Below are 15,030 nucleotides of genomic sequence, written 5' to 3' on the forward strand. Positions count from 1 at the left end.
TCAAAGGCCCAAGCTTTTTCAACACTTTTCCTACACATACAGGGCATAAATGGCCGACCTCTCAGTGTTCAAAAGTGAACTCGACAAGCACATTCAAAGGATACCTGATCAACCAGACTGTGACTCATAGGTCAGACTGTGAGCAGCTGCATCGAAGTCTGGCTGTTCAGATCGGCAACCAGGAGGCTGGTCAGACACTGGGCCATTGGGACATTGATCCCCAAAATGATCAACAGATAATTGCCCTTCCTATCTGTTGAGTTTGGAAGTGAGGTACAGGAATGTGCTAGTGCCCAGTTTCTCTGGGCAGTAGTCTGGGGTTTATCAACTTTGTGTCTTCACTCACTGGCTCACCTAGTGCTTAGGCTTTCTGGGGGATTTTTTTTTTTGGGTTCATTTTTGCAGATTGTTTAGCTTTATATTAAAGCAGATGATGGTCATTAATACCATCGGCTTTATTAAGTGCACCCTTTTTATAATTTGGAAATATTAATAGAGGCTGTGTACGGCATACTAGTGCAGTGTTGATTACAATTTCTTTATAATTTCATGCAATGCTGTGGACTTTTTTTTTATTTCTTGTTATATCCTTGATTTTTGTGTTGTATAATTTTGTTTAGTTTTAATTTTTCATTGTTTTCCTGTTAATGATTTATGTTTTTTCCAAGCTTACAAGGACCAATATTTACAAGGTCAGCATAAAATGTTAAAGTACATATATGCAAACATTTTGAAGCTAGCAATACAGTATATAGATTAAATCAAAATAAAATAAATGGGGAAAGCAACTAAATTCCTTTAGAAAACATAACAGGTGTTTCCTACGATCCATATGTAATTTTAATGTGATTTTTACTACACAGTTGCTTTAAGATTACGAATTTGCAGATATTAATTGTGCATGTTATGTGATACTTCTAGTAATTGGACTCATCATTTCCTGAATAAAAGGGAATACTGTGTAGCTAATGCTTCAAAAATAAAATTGATAATATAGTTGAAATTTTCTTCTCTGAGATAGTCACTCATTCAGTCCCTTATATCCCACTCCCCACAAGACATTGCAAACTGTATCCTGGGCCTTTGCAATTGCTGTATATCTCCTGATGCAGTCTGAATATATACATTTATTTCCCTACAAACTTCCACACATTCTTCCATTAACATAATGACACCATTTTACAAATACATATTCACACACGCAACAAATGGAATGAGTGAGTTAAGAAGCAAAGTGCTGGAAGCAAGCTTCATTCACAGCTGTAACTGTAGACATGATAGCCGAATAGACTTGTGGCACCTATACTCCAATTGATTAAGGGTTGAGAGGCTGGGCTATAGAACCTTAGCTCATCCCTTGCAAGTACAATTAAATAAAATACAACAAGGTGAGTACTCACAAATGACATTTCATTAATACATTGTTTTTATGTTTATGCTTACTGTATATTTACAAAGCATTGTTTATTAGACTATACATTCATGACAATAAGGCTTCTTGAAGAGGTCTATAATTCATAAAGATATGATTTTACATATGGCACTGTACACCTGAAATGTAAATATGGTATCCAAATGATGTCGGCGAGTCTCCAATATGGTTGTCAAAAACATCTTATAAGGATCTATGCAACTGTACTCGGCACGATAAACAATAATAATACTACATGACAAACCTCGCACTGTGTGTAAATATGCTGTCTCGCATGAAAGCCTAGATCTGAAGCAAGATCCTAAGGCACTGCAATAATAGTGGTCTCATTCAAGAGGAAATCTCGTCCTGTAACTACATTTAGGTAATTACACACACATGAAGTGAACACTAAAGGCAGGTTTCTCCTATGCATACATAGTGTCAAGGAATAACCAGGCAGAGAAACCTAACTGAATCTATTTCTGCCGAGCTAGCAGCATGTCGAGTAGATGGATACCAGGCACCAGTTGAGTGCTGCTGGCTTCCCAGAGCCTGTTTACATGTAGCATGCTGCCATTTAGTGGTAGTTGAGGATAGTAGCTAGTGGTGCATTCATTAGCAACTAGTGATAATTGGATTCTCCTGTAACTCCAAGGTTTTGCTTGTAGGGTGTACTAAGAATTTGTGATAGTATTCCATTTGCTTTGTGATGGATTGAGAACTCTCCATATTTCCCTTAACTATGTGGTATGACTATTGGCAAAAGATCTCACTATGGAGAAACAGGTTGACAGAGCCTGGTGTGTGTAATGGGCATGGTGGGTTATACAGGTTTTTGGCTCGGGAAGTAACCGAGTGGCCTAAGTATTATTATTATTACAAAATATATTGACATGAACCAGTTTATATCTATAAACATATCTTCTTTATCATTTAGATTTATGCTTACATCATCCTAATGAGGTTTCTTGTACTATTTTAGAGTAGATTGAATTTTAATAATTGTCATGGATTTAAAAGAAAATTAACTTTTATTCTTTACAGTCGCAAAGCATCTGCCGAGGGAAGACCTGATCTTGACAACAGTGGCAAAAATGAAGGAGAGAGCTCAGGAGGTCAAGAGGTGACACCAGTTGTGTATTCCTTTATGGTGGAGGAATGCATTTTGGCTGCCTACACAGCCAGATCTGTGCCCTGCCCACTACATGCTGACTTACTTCTGGCTCAAATTGCTCCTGACACAGTAAGTGGTATTCTCCTTGCTTGTTCCTTTCCTATTTTACATTACCTTTTATTAATTATTCATTTTTTTGCCTTAGTTTTGGTCAGGATAAAATTTGTAATATGCTTCAATATTCCACAATCATTTAGGTGCTGAATATATATATGTGATATTTGTTATTTTTCACATAAGTTTATTTGACTTCAACTAATATTTAACAAATTTGTTACTGTACTGTATATAAATGTGAACAACAAATAAGTGTGATATTATACACTACAGAGAAAAATTGTTAGTTCAATTTACCACTTTAATTGAAAATATTCATGGTTAATCAGAAAACCACCTGAACACATCCATTTGGTTCACAAGGAATGCGTTTGGGCCCAGCAGAAATGTTCAGAAAGCTGTCATGTTAATGCCACTCATTAGTTACATATAAGGCTTCATCTTGCGATATTAGTAAATGGAACCTGGTCTACCAGAAATCTAGATGTATTGGACAAATTAACTTCTTGTTGTAAGGTGTTTGTGATTATTTGCAACAGAAAAATAATGAATAACCTCTAGTGGAGCAAATCTGTGTACAGTATTGATTGGACTGCAATGAAGTTGTGTGGTGATGGTAGCACACTGACGGTGTTACTGTCATTTGTCCAGTAAGTGTTAGGGCATAAGCCAAGGAAACCTACTTTGCTGCATCCAGAATGAGATATTTCATTACTGTATACTAAATACTATTTTTTTTTACATATATCTGTACTGGTTTGTGAAGGTATCTGTAGTGTTAATTGTATTCTGTTCCTTCATGCAATAAAAGGGTAAATTAATAGGGGAAACATTGAGAGCATAAAAAACTATTACATTAAAAATTTGGATGGGTGTAAGAGTTAATACAGTGCAAGGCTGCTACTTCTGCATTCCGATATCGAGAGGATGATAAGTTTCATAAGAGAGGCAGAGATATATCATAGCTTCTCATACTGTACATGCATATTATACATTTTTAGTATCTTACAAGACTATTCTTCAAAAACACAATAATATGGATTTGATTACACTAATTGAAATTGAATGTTGCAGTGCTTTTAAGTTACTGAAATGTGTTAAAACAGATATACAGTATACTTTACTGTACATGCACTATTGTTTTTCATATTTGTGGTATACAGTACTTTGCTCACAAACTAAATTTGTTGCAGGTATTTCTGGACTTGGGCGATAGATACCTGGTTCGCCCAGACGTGATCAAGCAAGGAAAGTTGCTGGGACGTGGTGGGTTTGGTTTTGTCTTCCAGGGCACGTGCCGAAACAGAGTCAATGGGGCACCTATGGATGTTGCACTAAAAATGTTACAACCTGTTGATCCTGGTAACAATGCCCGCCAGAGTGCCATTGTTGCATACAAGGTAAAAATGGAATCGGTTCAGAATAAAATACAGATGTTACAAAAGCACACAGTTTATGAAGCATATTTAGAGTGAACACATTGTTTAGAACTTATTTAATAAATAAAATTGAAAATTTAGTCTCCACACCTGTTATAAGACCACATTACCATTTTTAAAAACATAAAGCATTAACTTACATTAACCATAAATTTTATATTACTGTATAGAAAGTCCTTGATTTTGTTAAGTACTGTATTTGATCTTGTAAATATGAAATTTATGAATTTGAGAGTTGCTATATAGGAAAAGTCCTAAAGCTCATTAAAAGTTCAATTTTTCTACTTATATCTATATAAAGCATTTATTTAGACAATATAATAAAGGACTTGATCCTCTTCTCACCCACAAATACCCTGCATGAAGTATGAGGTTCACACAACTGGCATAATGACATTAAATATTACCAATCTTTTTTTTCATGGAGGTGTCTTGGTGTGTAGTAGAATTTGCACATTAATTGGAAGAGGTCATGATGCAAGAATTAAATTCCCCAAAGGGCCTAAAAAGTTTAATCTGTGAATTCAAAAATACAGGATCTGTGAAAAGTGAGATTTTACTGTACTTTTATGCATTTTAATGTTCAAAATTCCACGTGGCTTTTGCAGAGGGTGGGTTATTGAATTAAAAGGGAAATGTTTTTGTATTGGCAGTAGTTTATACACTAATGAACTTTTTTTTTTTTCATATAAGCAATGGAAATGTGTGTTATATTGATATTCTAATGTTGTTGGAGAAAGAAAGAACCCTCATTGGCTAATAGTAAATGATTCAAGGTGTGGGAAATGCTACTTATTACATTACAGTAAAGACTAGGATGTACAGTATGTTTTTTATTAACTAAAACATTAAGAGTCATTTCTTGATGACAGTTTCTTTGGTTAACATTCAAATGTCCTCATAAGATAGAGCTGCTACTCTAACATAATATAGTTACAGTCTTGGCAAATTCAATTGTTAACAACAATCTTTACCTTCAGGCCGCTCAAAGTAAGTGGGAACGGGATCCTCTGCAGTACGCATGTAAAGCTTATTGTTCGGCAAGGCAAGAGGTGAATATCTTGCTATCTCTGCGGCACCCACACATTGTACCACTTGTTGGCGTCTGTCCACGTCCACTTGCTTTAGTTCTAGAATTAGCACCTCAAGGAGCCTTGGATCAGTGCCTGAAGCATTACCAACGCTCTGGAGCTAGACTCTCCCTCCACACGCTTCAGGCTGTAATTCTGCAGGTATGTTGTCCTTGCCTCCTCCATTTTTGTATTTAATGTGGTCAAAAAAGATCAATGTGGCATAATCCGTTGGCCATTAATATAGTTTATATAAAAATTAAGTAAATTTTGAAAATGCACAGTATAGATTTTTCTATAGTTTATGCAGTCCCTGTGGCATAGTGGTAAAGCACTCGCACAGCACTTCGCGAGCGCTTTGGCCTGGGTTCGTATCCTAGCCGGGAAGGATTGACCGGGTGCCAATCCATAACTGCTGCCTCTGTTCTCCCAGCATTGAATGGGTAGCTGGTTGTCAAACGATTTCGCAGGTCGTATTCCGGGGGGAAAATTAGGATTAAGAACCTCCCCAAAATGCTATGCATGCTAGTGACTTTACAAGAATTAATATACTGTATATAAATAAAATAAAAAAATAAAAAAAGTAATAAGTTTTTATTTCTAAATAAAAATGAATTTTTGCACGCAGGTTGCCAAGGCTCTTGAGTATCTCCATGGCCAACACATTATTTATCGAGACCTGAAAAGTGAGAATGTGCTTGTGTGGGAGTTACCACCTCCATTTCACCATCAACCTCATCCTAAAATAGATGTCCGGCTAGCAGACTATGGTAAATTATTATGACTCTAAAGTTACTGGAAATTAATTCATTTCTAGGTAAAATTAATGAATATTTTCTATGTACGTTCATAAAAACTACAGTTAGCAATGGGTGAAGCCAATCCTTTGAAACAAAACAAAACGATTATTATGCTATTCACCTTCTTTGGTATGAAATTTTGTATTAGGGTATGGTCACTGGTTTCCAGATGGTCACTGGTTTCCAGATGGTCACTTCTATCTCTTGGGAGTGTACATTTAACTAGGTCCAGGTACAACCCTATGTGCAAATCTAAACATATTAAACAAAATTAACATTGAGTTGAAAATATGGTAACAAAAAATTAAAATTAGTTACTTCCTTAGAATAAAGATTTTAATATTAATTATATTCCGATAGTCATATCAGGTCCTCAAATGTTTAAATGGGTTTCCCTTATTTTTAAGTTTTAATATATCCAAGAATCAGGGGGGAAAATATAAATAAATTTGAGTGACCAGCAAAATAACAAGAATTTTCTCAAACTTAATATTTTACATAAATATTTTGGGCACAATGATGCCATTTGCTCCAGAATTCTTTTAATTAATGACTTCATGTGTACAATAATAAGGTTTATCATCTTGTTAAGTAATCATTGTCAGAGAGATGTAAAATTTTGGAGGCTGTTCGCTATAGGATGGTCAGGAATTTTGCCATTCCAGGGGCCATTAGTATTTTTCCAGACATCTCAAACATTTTCATGGCCTAACAAGAGTGGTTACCAGAATCCTGCTTCCTCACAGGGGTGGAGAAGCTAAAAGTGTCAGATACCACACTGAGGGAAACCCTGCCAGGGGAAGGGGGGGGGGAAGCCTCGAGTGCCAGAGAAGCCAAAAGTGGGCTGCAAAAAACACCCAAATGGGGTGTTGCCCTTCCTGCTACCAGAGAGCAACATCTGTCAACTGGAATTTGATGCCACACAGACCTTGACTCTCTAGCCAGGGACCCTTACCTCTGGCTGGCATCTTCTGGCATCTTCTTCTAAGCAGTCTCCGTGGTGTAGTGGTAAGACACTCGCCTGGCGTTCCGCGAGCGCTATGTCATGGGTTCGTATCCTGGCCGGGGAGGATTTACTGGGCGCAATTCCTTAACTGTAGCCTCTGTTTAACGCAACAGTAAAATGTGTACTTGGATGAAAAAACGATTCTTCGCGGCAGGGGATCGTATTCCAGGGACCATAGGATTAAGGACCTGCCCGAAACGCTATGCGTACTAGTGGCTGTACAAGAATGTAACAACTCTTGTATATATATAAAAAAAAAAAAAAAAAAAAAAAAAAAAAAAAAAAAAAAATACCATGCGTATTTTCCAAGTGACAGTGTTTTCGTTTTTTTATAGTTCAAAGATAAGTTTTCTGCTTTATTATGCTCTTTGGGTATGTTTGCCAGTTCGATTCCAGGTCTCGTGATTATTAGATCACTTGAGTATGATTTCCGGGTGGTCTTCCCTGGCATGAATGAACCATTATCTTCTTCAATGAAGAGAGTTCCTTCCTAGGATGGACTCTTCGAGTTTTTCAGTATCTTCAGTGGTGTACTGGGGCATGGTCACCTGTACTGTATTAGAATTGTGCTGCAGGGTTCCTCGTGCAAGGTGTCATGGGAAAGAAGCTCTGAGGAGCCACTAATGGGGTTAATCAAAAAGTTGAGTTTTGAGTATAATGAAATGGCCTTTTCTGGGGCAAATCAGTGGCTTTTCTTTTCCTATCCTGCTGTGCATTTTAGGCATTTGCTCAGACTAAAGCGTAGTCTGACCAGACCCCCTAGCTGACTAACATTGTCATCTGGTGGCAGGAGAGGGGAAAGAACAAGGTGTTTTTTTTTGTTTGGAATAGTTGTAAGTTTTGTTTGGTATTCTTTCATTCCAAACATTTCTTGGAGTTTTTAGTTTTTGTGACACTCTTTCAGCCTTTTTAGTAGGTTTCTCCTCAGTGGGTTGTGCCTTTCTGACAATCTCAACTTTCCTGCCTCTGTGGGGAGAGAAGATCATCTTATCCTTCTTGAGGTCAAAAAGGATAAGAGGATTGGATTCTGGGTAGCAGCCACATTAAACATCGAGATGTAAGTCTTATCCTAACCAGATAATGTACTCAGACCTTGACAAAGCACTCAGGAGAGTGTGAAAGACTTTGTGTAAATCTTTACATAAAATTCACAAGTACATGTGTGGGTTTTTATCCTATGTTATTATGTGAGAAGACGTTAACTTTACACTATATAATAGTACTGTATTTCCTTGCCAAAATATCCAAACTATTGTTAATTCAAATTCACTTGTAGATCTTCAAGTCAGATTTAAGGTTGCAGAAATTGTGTAACTAGCCCAAGTTAACTGATGGAATATAAGAAATTGTTGAAGGCAGCAGCTTAGGTGCTAGATGAAAATTTTATAAAAAATTATTTGTTTGAATTTAATTACCAGAAGTAACATGTAATCTTAAATATTTTGGTGTCCTTTCTTAGGTATCAGTCGATCAAGTTTGCCAACCGGCACGAAAGGTTTCGGTGGGACAGAAGGCTTCATGGCCCCCGAGATGATGCGACATAATGGAGAAGAAGAGTATACCGAGAAGGTATGTCTTCCAAACTCTAATATAAATATTTTAAGTTTACATCTTTTAGAAATGGGGGTAAATATGGCATAGGAAAAATAATAAGATACAGTTCTCAGTGTTTAACTAAAGCATGCATCTTCAGTTTGCACAATGATGCAAAAACAATTCTATGCATCTTTTAATATTCAATGAGCTTTGAATGATAGGAAGTAATTGAGAAATATTATAATTGTTTTAAATTTTTCTTCACCTAATATAACATATTGATAAGCCTCATAAGATCAGTACAGATATAGTCATTAATTATGCTGCTTTTTCACTTGGAGTATTTTTTGTGCAGGTATCCAGAAATTAGTAGTCATTTCTTAATTGTCAGATAAATAACTATCAACTCAGAACAGATAGGTTAATAATTTCTATCTTACATGATATTCTTCTTTACCCGTACCCTACTCTTTCAAATATTAAATGTGAAGGCAGTGATTTATGATCAATCTTGAGATTGTATAGGGCCAAGATGATTTTTATTTGGATGTATGTAATGCAATTTAATGCATTTTTACCTTTATGTAGAGTGTGTGTTTTATTAACAACTTGCTTGTAATAAAGGAAATGGCATATAGTATTAAGATTAGATCAAATTCAGCCTACATATCATGTTTGATTGAACTGAGATCAAAAATTATCTTTTTTGTGAAATCATTAGGTTCTGGAATCTATTTTCAGGATCAGTTGATTACAAATTAAATGTATGCCAGGTTTTGTGACATATGTGATGATGGCACAACAAATTTATACCAAAACACAGGTGCAAAACTAGAAAACAAGATTGGCCTTATAGATTTTACAGGAAAGAGACGGTTGGGTTGACTGCAATTATGTGGTCCTAAAAATGCCTTTCGACAGAGTCCTGCATAAGAGGTTGCTCTGGAAACTGAAACATACTGGAGGAGTAACAGGAAGGCTCCTAACATTAATGAAAAATTTTCTGATAGAAAAATGAGGGCAGTAACCACTGGAGTACCACAGGTTTCAGTTTTAGCATCAGTAATGTTCATTAGCTACATAAACTATCTACCAGTGGGAATTGAGAATGATCTGAACATGTTTGCTGATGATGCTGAGATAATAGGGAGGATAAGCCCCTCTGTGTTCAAGCGAGAACTTGACAAACACCTCCAAATAATGCCTGATCAGCCAGGCTGTGATTCGTACATCAGGCTGCAAGAAGCCTTGTCTAATGGCCTGGTTCGGCAAACAACCAACTGGGAGACCTGGTCAGAGACTGGGCTGCAGGGGTCTTTGATCCCCAGAAACTTCACAAGGTGGCCACAAAGTATGTATTGTTCAGAAATGAAATGGTGGAAAAAATTGGAGATATTGTATTTAAAAATGTCCGGCAGTGCTCTCCACCTTATGGTAAATTTAATAATTTAGTTAGAAATCAAGTATAACATTTCTCATGACAATGTATAACTTAATGTATTTATAATTTTTGCTACAGGTTGATTGCTTTTCATTTGGCATGTTCATGTATGAGCTACTCACAACACATCAGCCATACGAGCACTGCGACAATGTAAAGGAACACGTCCTGGAAGGTGGCAGACCAGCTTTGACACACCGGGTATTTTACAAACTTGCTGTATTTATTCAATGATTCATCATCTTATATTATGATGCACTCTCTTAAATTTAGACCCTCATTTTAATTTAGTTTAGTACCGTACTTTAAAAGGAAATATTCTATCTTATTGCATCTTGTACATAAACTTATTTTAGGTATCATTTAATTTTGTTTAGTAGATTACCTTTGCTGTTAGGAAGAAAAGTGTTGAGAGTTGGGTTCCAGAGGGCAAATTTCAATGTTTAAATACATGCTAGATCTGATGTAGGTATTAATGAATAACTTGTAATGATTTGAAACTTTCAATTGCATGCTGACCTGTGACTGGTTTACTATGGCTGGTTTCAAGAGTAATTTTTCTCCCCATATACTGGTCCAAGATGAGCTCTTTTATTGATTGCTTGATCAGTAAGGTTGTTGCATTAGTGGCCAACAAACCAACATAGCCATCACAACCTGGCTGATCAGGCACTTCTTGCATGAGCTTCTCTAGTTCCATTTTAATATATCTCAATCTCTTTGCTGGTAATATTTATATATTTTCTGGTAGAAGGTTGAATAGTCATGGAGATCTAATGCTCTCACAAGGTTCTCTGCTTGTGCTTATGGCACCCCATCTCTTTAATAGGAAATTAGTATGTGATCATACATTCACCGTATTGCATTTAGTATACTAATGAGTCTTGATTAAGCTTCAATATGTCAGTGGCTTCATTTTTAGAAGTGCTTACATATATCCTGGGGATTTACTTGCTACCACTAACATTGTAAAGATTAGAGAGAAAATCCATAGCTGTGAATGGAGATTTGAACCTATGGTGTGCGTATTCCCAGACACATGCTCTAGGCCATGACATGGTCAAAAGAACCCTGGGGTCCTGCTGAACCCACAAGGAATCCCGAGGCTTCCACTGAAACGAACCAGGGTTTACACAATTCCCCCCATGCACTCTGGCTTCTGCCATCCAGGAATTCTACCTCTGACACTGATTTCTCTGTGTATCGAAAGAGGGTAACATGATATATTAATCATCTTCACCATGGCTCCTGTGGATTTATTAACTGATATATCAAGTTACTGTGATTTCTCTGTATTAAAAGAGGGGCATCATAGGTAGAATTCCTGGACGGCAGAAGCCCAAGTGTATGGGAAAATTGTGTAAAGTCTGGTTCATTTCAGTGGAAGCCTCAGGATTCCTCATGGGTTCAGCAGAACCCCAGGTTGCAATTCTTTTATCTATGTTGTGGCCTTGTCGTTTAGAGCATGTCTGGGAATACCCAGCGCATAGGTTCGCCTCGTCATGGCTCTTGTGGATTTTCTCACTGATATATCATGTTACTGTGATTCCTTTGTATAGTGTAAAGATTAGTAATGGAAATAGATCTGGGTACAACAAATAAAAATAATTGAGCACAAATATTTGAAGAATGATCAATAGATGGCAGTCTGACTTCAGTGGCAGACTGTAAGACACGGTAGCATGGCTGAAAATTAGACACCCAATTCACAAATTACACCATTACACAACTTGATAATGGTCCAGTATGGATCAGAGTGACATCAAGTCATTTATTTTCAGATTTGTAGTTTGAGTGTCCTTTAGTGGCAGATTGCATGATCTGTTTCATACTGTAATGAATATTTGCTCCAGACTACACATTGAAGTATATGTCAACACTGACATTTTTACAAATGATGCCATGTTTGAAACTATAAGATTAATATCTAAATTTCTCGTAATTGATTTGCTTTTATTTTTAGGAAACAGAATACCCAGTGTATGTACTGGATCTGATGGTGATGTGCTGGTCCCAGCAGCCTCGTCTTAGACCGTCTGCCTCTCAAATTGTGTCAATTGCATCAGCGCCGGAGTTCACTCATTTGTTAGATGTTGCCTCTCTGGATCACTCATTAAATATAATGGATGCTATTCGAGTACCTCCGTCTATAGGAAGGGATGAAGGTTGGTTTATAAAACACTGTTCCACTTTTGAGTGTGTGTTGTACAGCCTATCATCTGAAAATGTTAGTACTTACAGCAACTGTTTTGTCAACCATACAAAAATGGACTCTTTCAGCCAACAATGTTTAAGTTTTGGACTATTAATTTTGTAGAGTGCACAAAAAAAAGCACATATACTGTATATGTACTGTATTAGGCCTAAAATTGCACATATTAGGCCTAGGATTGCATGGACAAATTAGGTTAGATTCTTTAGTTTCTATTATGGTTTTAATATGTCATTTGGGTTAATTATATAATACAAAATCTGAACTGTTTTGGGGTTCATTAGTCCATTTTTGTATGTTTGATAAAATAGTTGCTATAATTACTGTCATTTTAGGAGGCTGAGCTGGTATTGTATCTTGAGCCAAGTAATAAGTCATTTATATATAGTAGATAAACTAAAGTAACACCTCAACATATGTGAGGTTATCTTGAGGTTATCTCGATGATTTTGGGGCTTAGCGTCCCCGCAGCCCGGTCCTTGACCAGGCCTCCTCTTTGTTACACACACCGAGGAAGCATAGCAGCCCATCGCAGCTGTCTAACTCCCAGGTATCTATTTACTGCTAGGTAACAGAGGCATCAGGGTGAAAAAAACATTTTGCCCATTAGTCTCTGCCTCCACCGGGGATCGAACCCGGAACCTCAGGACTATGAATCCGAAGCGCTGTCCACCCAGCTATCAGGCGCCCTATCAGGTGTTATAAAAGAATAATACTGATAGAAATTACAGAAATCTTGTATGAAACAATGGTTATGGGGGACTGGGGGGAAGTTATCATTTTGTATCAGTGTTATCTACGTTAGTTTTATATTCTAAGTGGTCAAAAATTGGTAATTAAAGTTAAAAGTTGAGTAAAGGGTTGTATCATAGCGGAGTGATTAGTGCAGACGGCTCACATCATATTAGTTCTGGGTTTGACTTCCAGGCAGGATGAGTGTTTGGGCACAATTCCTTATATCTGATGCCTCTTTACCTAGCAGTAAAAAGGTACCTGGAGTTAGCCAACAGTTGTGGGATGGATCGTGGGAAATGGTCAGTCAGCTTCCTGAATGATAGGCACATGACTAGGTTAAACACCATTACCATTAACCGGTGATAATTACCATACAAACACCATTACCATTAACTGGACATCTTCAAGAGGAAACTAGATTTATTTTTCCAAGGAGTGCCAGACCAACCGGGCTGTGGTGGGTATGTGGGCCTGCGGGCCGCTCCAAGCAACAGCCTAGTGGACCAAACTCTCACACGTCAAGCCTGGCCTCGGGCCGGGCTTGGGGAGTAGAAGAACTTCCAGAACCCCATCAACCAGTTATAACTGGAGTGTAAATGGAGAGGGGTTTCGGGAGTCGTTCTACTTCCCATGCCTGGCCTCACGCCAATCTTAACTTCTGACAACTTGGTCCAACTGGCTGTTGCTTGGAGTGGCCTGCTGGTCCACATATCCACTACAACCCAGTTAGTCAGGCACTTCTTGCAAGAACTTATCTAAATGCTTCTTGAAGACTTTCACCTGTGTTCTGGCAATATTTCTAGTGCTAGCTGGGAGGATAATGAACAGCCCTGGACCTCTGATGTTCAGACAGTATTCTCTGATTGTGCCTATGGCACCTGTACTCCTCATTGGTTCTATTCTGCATTTTCTAATAGGCTGGGTGACTATGGATAGCCTTGGTGTAGGCCTTCGGAGGTTCAAAAGGTGAACCTAACGCGCTTGCTATTGCTAACAATGGGGTACCTGTGTTAAGGAATGGCAGAATAACATAATTAATATGGGTTATGCAATCATACAATATATGTCATATTCATTATGCAGGGCAGCATATGCTATAGGTATATGCTAGAGGAATGATATCAGATTGTGGACACTTCAGAATATTATTAATGAAGAGGAAGTGAATATAAATGGGGTTGTAAACCTCACAAAACAATTCACCTAATGAGTGCAGTGAATAATCATAAAGCACACTAGCTGTGTGAAAGCTGTTCCACTTTACCCTGACTCATGTCAAAACCAGTGCAAAAAACCTTAGAAATGTGTGTAAACTACAAGTCATGTGCAGTGTTTATGATTTTTAGCAGCAATTCAATATTGTACTTTTCTGGGTTGGCCTCACTAATGTAATAGCTTTCCCAAGCTTAAGTGCTGGTAATACTAACATGATTCTGCTTACAAGCTTCTATTTCACTTTTTGATTCTGCATTCTCTTCCCCGGCTGTTATTTTGAATCGTACTTTACCAGAATTATTTTCTCTGGGGTGTTTGATTTCTTCTTGTGAGTTGCTGCATTTCTTTCATTCAATTAATTACTATTTTTTGTATTTTGCTTAGACTTTCTGGTCTGTTGTCCTTGGTTTAGTAGGACCAACACTTTAGCCGAGTAGCTACCGAGGGACCAACTAATAAGGACATTTTTTACATTAACTGATCAGATTATTATTTGATGATATCAAGATGACACAATTGAATTCAGGGAATTCTTTGTGTTTTTATCCATCATTTGCTTTATAACTTTCAGTATTCTTGATGTCACTCATACTAAATTCATAGGAAAATGCAGTTCATTATTTCTTCTACAGATGGGGAAATAGTGGTTCGTGACCAAGGTAGTGTTTGGGTAAGCCGCACATCACCTCAGTTGGATATGGTGGGAGCTGGAGAATGGGGATGGGGAGCCTACACTAGCATTGAGGGTCTTCCTGATACAATCACAGCCATGTGTTGTGTGGGAGAATATGTTTGGCTTGGCGATAATGCTGGAAATATCCATGGTTATAAGTAAGTTTGTGAAATAGTTATATAATAAAATTGTTTTTACAAAAGATAAGTTTAAACTAAATACATTCTTGTAATTTAATTTACTGATGGTTCAAATAAT

General features: G+C 37.3%; 1 protein-coding gene across 12 annotated transcripts in view; it reads left to right on the plus strand.

Annotated features, from left to right (window-relative positions):
* Positions 1 to 15,030, plus strand: part of Lrrk (Leucine-rich repeat kinase) — a 111,580-nt gene that overhangs the window by 85,453 nt on the left and 11,097 nt on the right. For 10 of the 12 annotated variants that reach the window (XM_069334565.1, XM_069334563.1, XM_069334574.1 and 7 more), the window contains 9 exons: positions 669 to 692; positions 2,459 to 2,657; positions 3,839 to 4,045; positions 5,065 to 5,316; positions 5,783 to 5,924; positions 8,420 to 8,529; positions 10,016 to 10,138; positions 11,901 to 12,102; positions 14,732 to 14,930. In XM_069334565.1, coding sequence (XP_069190666.1) covers positions 669 to 692; positions 2,459 to 2,657; positions 3,839 to 4,045; positions 5,065 to 5,316; positions 5,783 to 5,924; positions 8,420 to 8,529; positions 10,016 to 10,138; positions 11,901 to 12,102; positions 14,732 to 14,930 — 1,458 coding nt within the window. The remainder of the gene's footprint in view (positions 1 to 668; positions 693 to 2,458; positions 2,658 to 3,838; positions 4,046 to 5,064; positions 5,317 to 5,782; positions 5,925 to 8,419; positions 8,530 to 10,015; positions 10,139 to 11,900; positions 12,103 to 14,731; positions 14,931 to 15,030) is intronic. The other 2 variants (XM_045743241.2, XM_069334572.1) reach the window with 1 other exon arrangement.

Source organism: Procambarus clarkii, chromosome 31 (assembly GCF_040958095.1).
Source record: "Procambarus clarkii isolate CNS0578487 chromosome 31, FALCON_Pclarkii_2.0, whole genome shotgun sequence".
Lineage (NCBI taxonomy): Eukaryota > Metazoa > Arthropoda > Malacostraca > Decapoda > Cambaridae > Procambarus > Procambarus clarkii.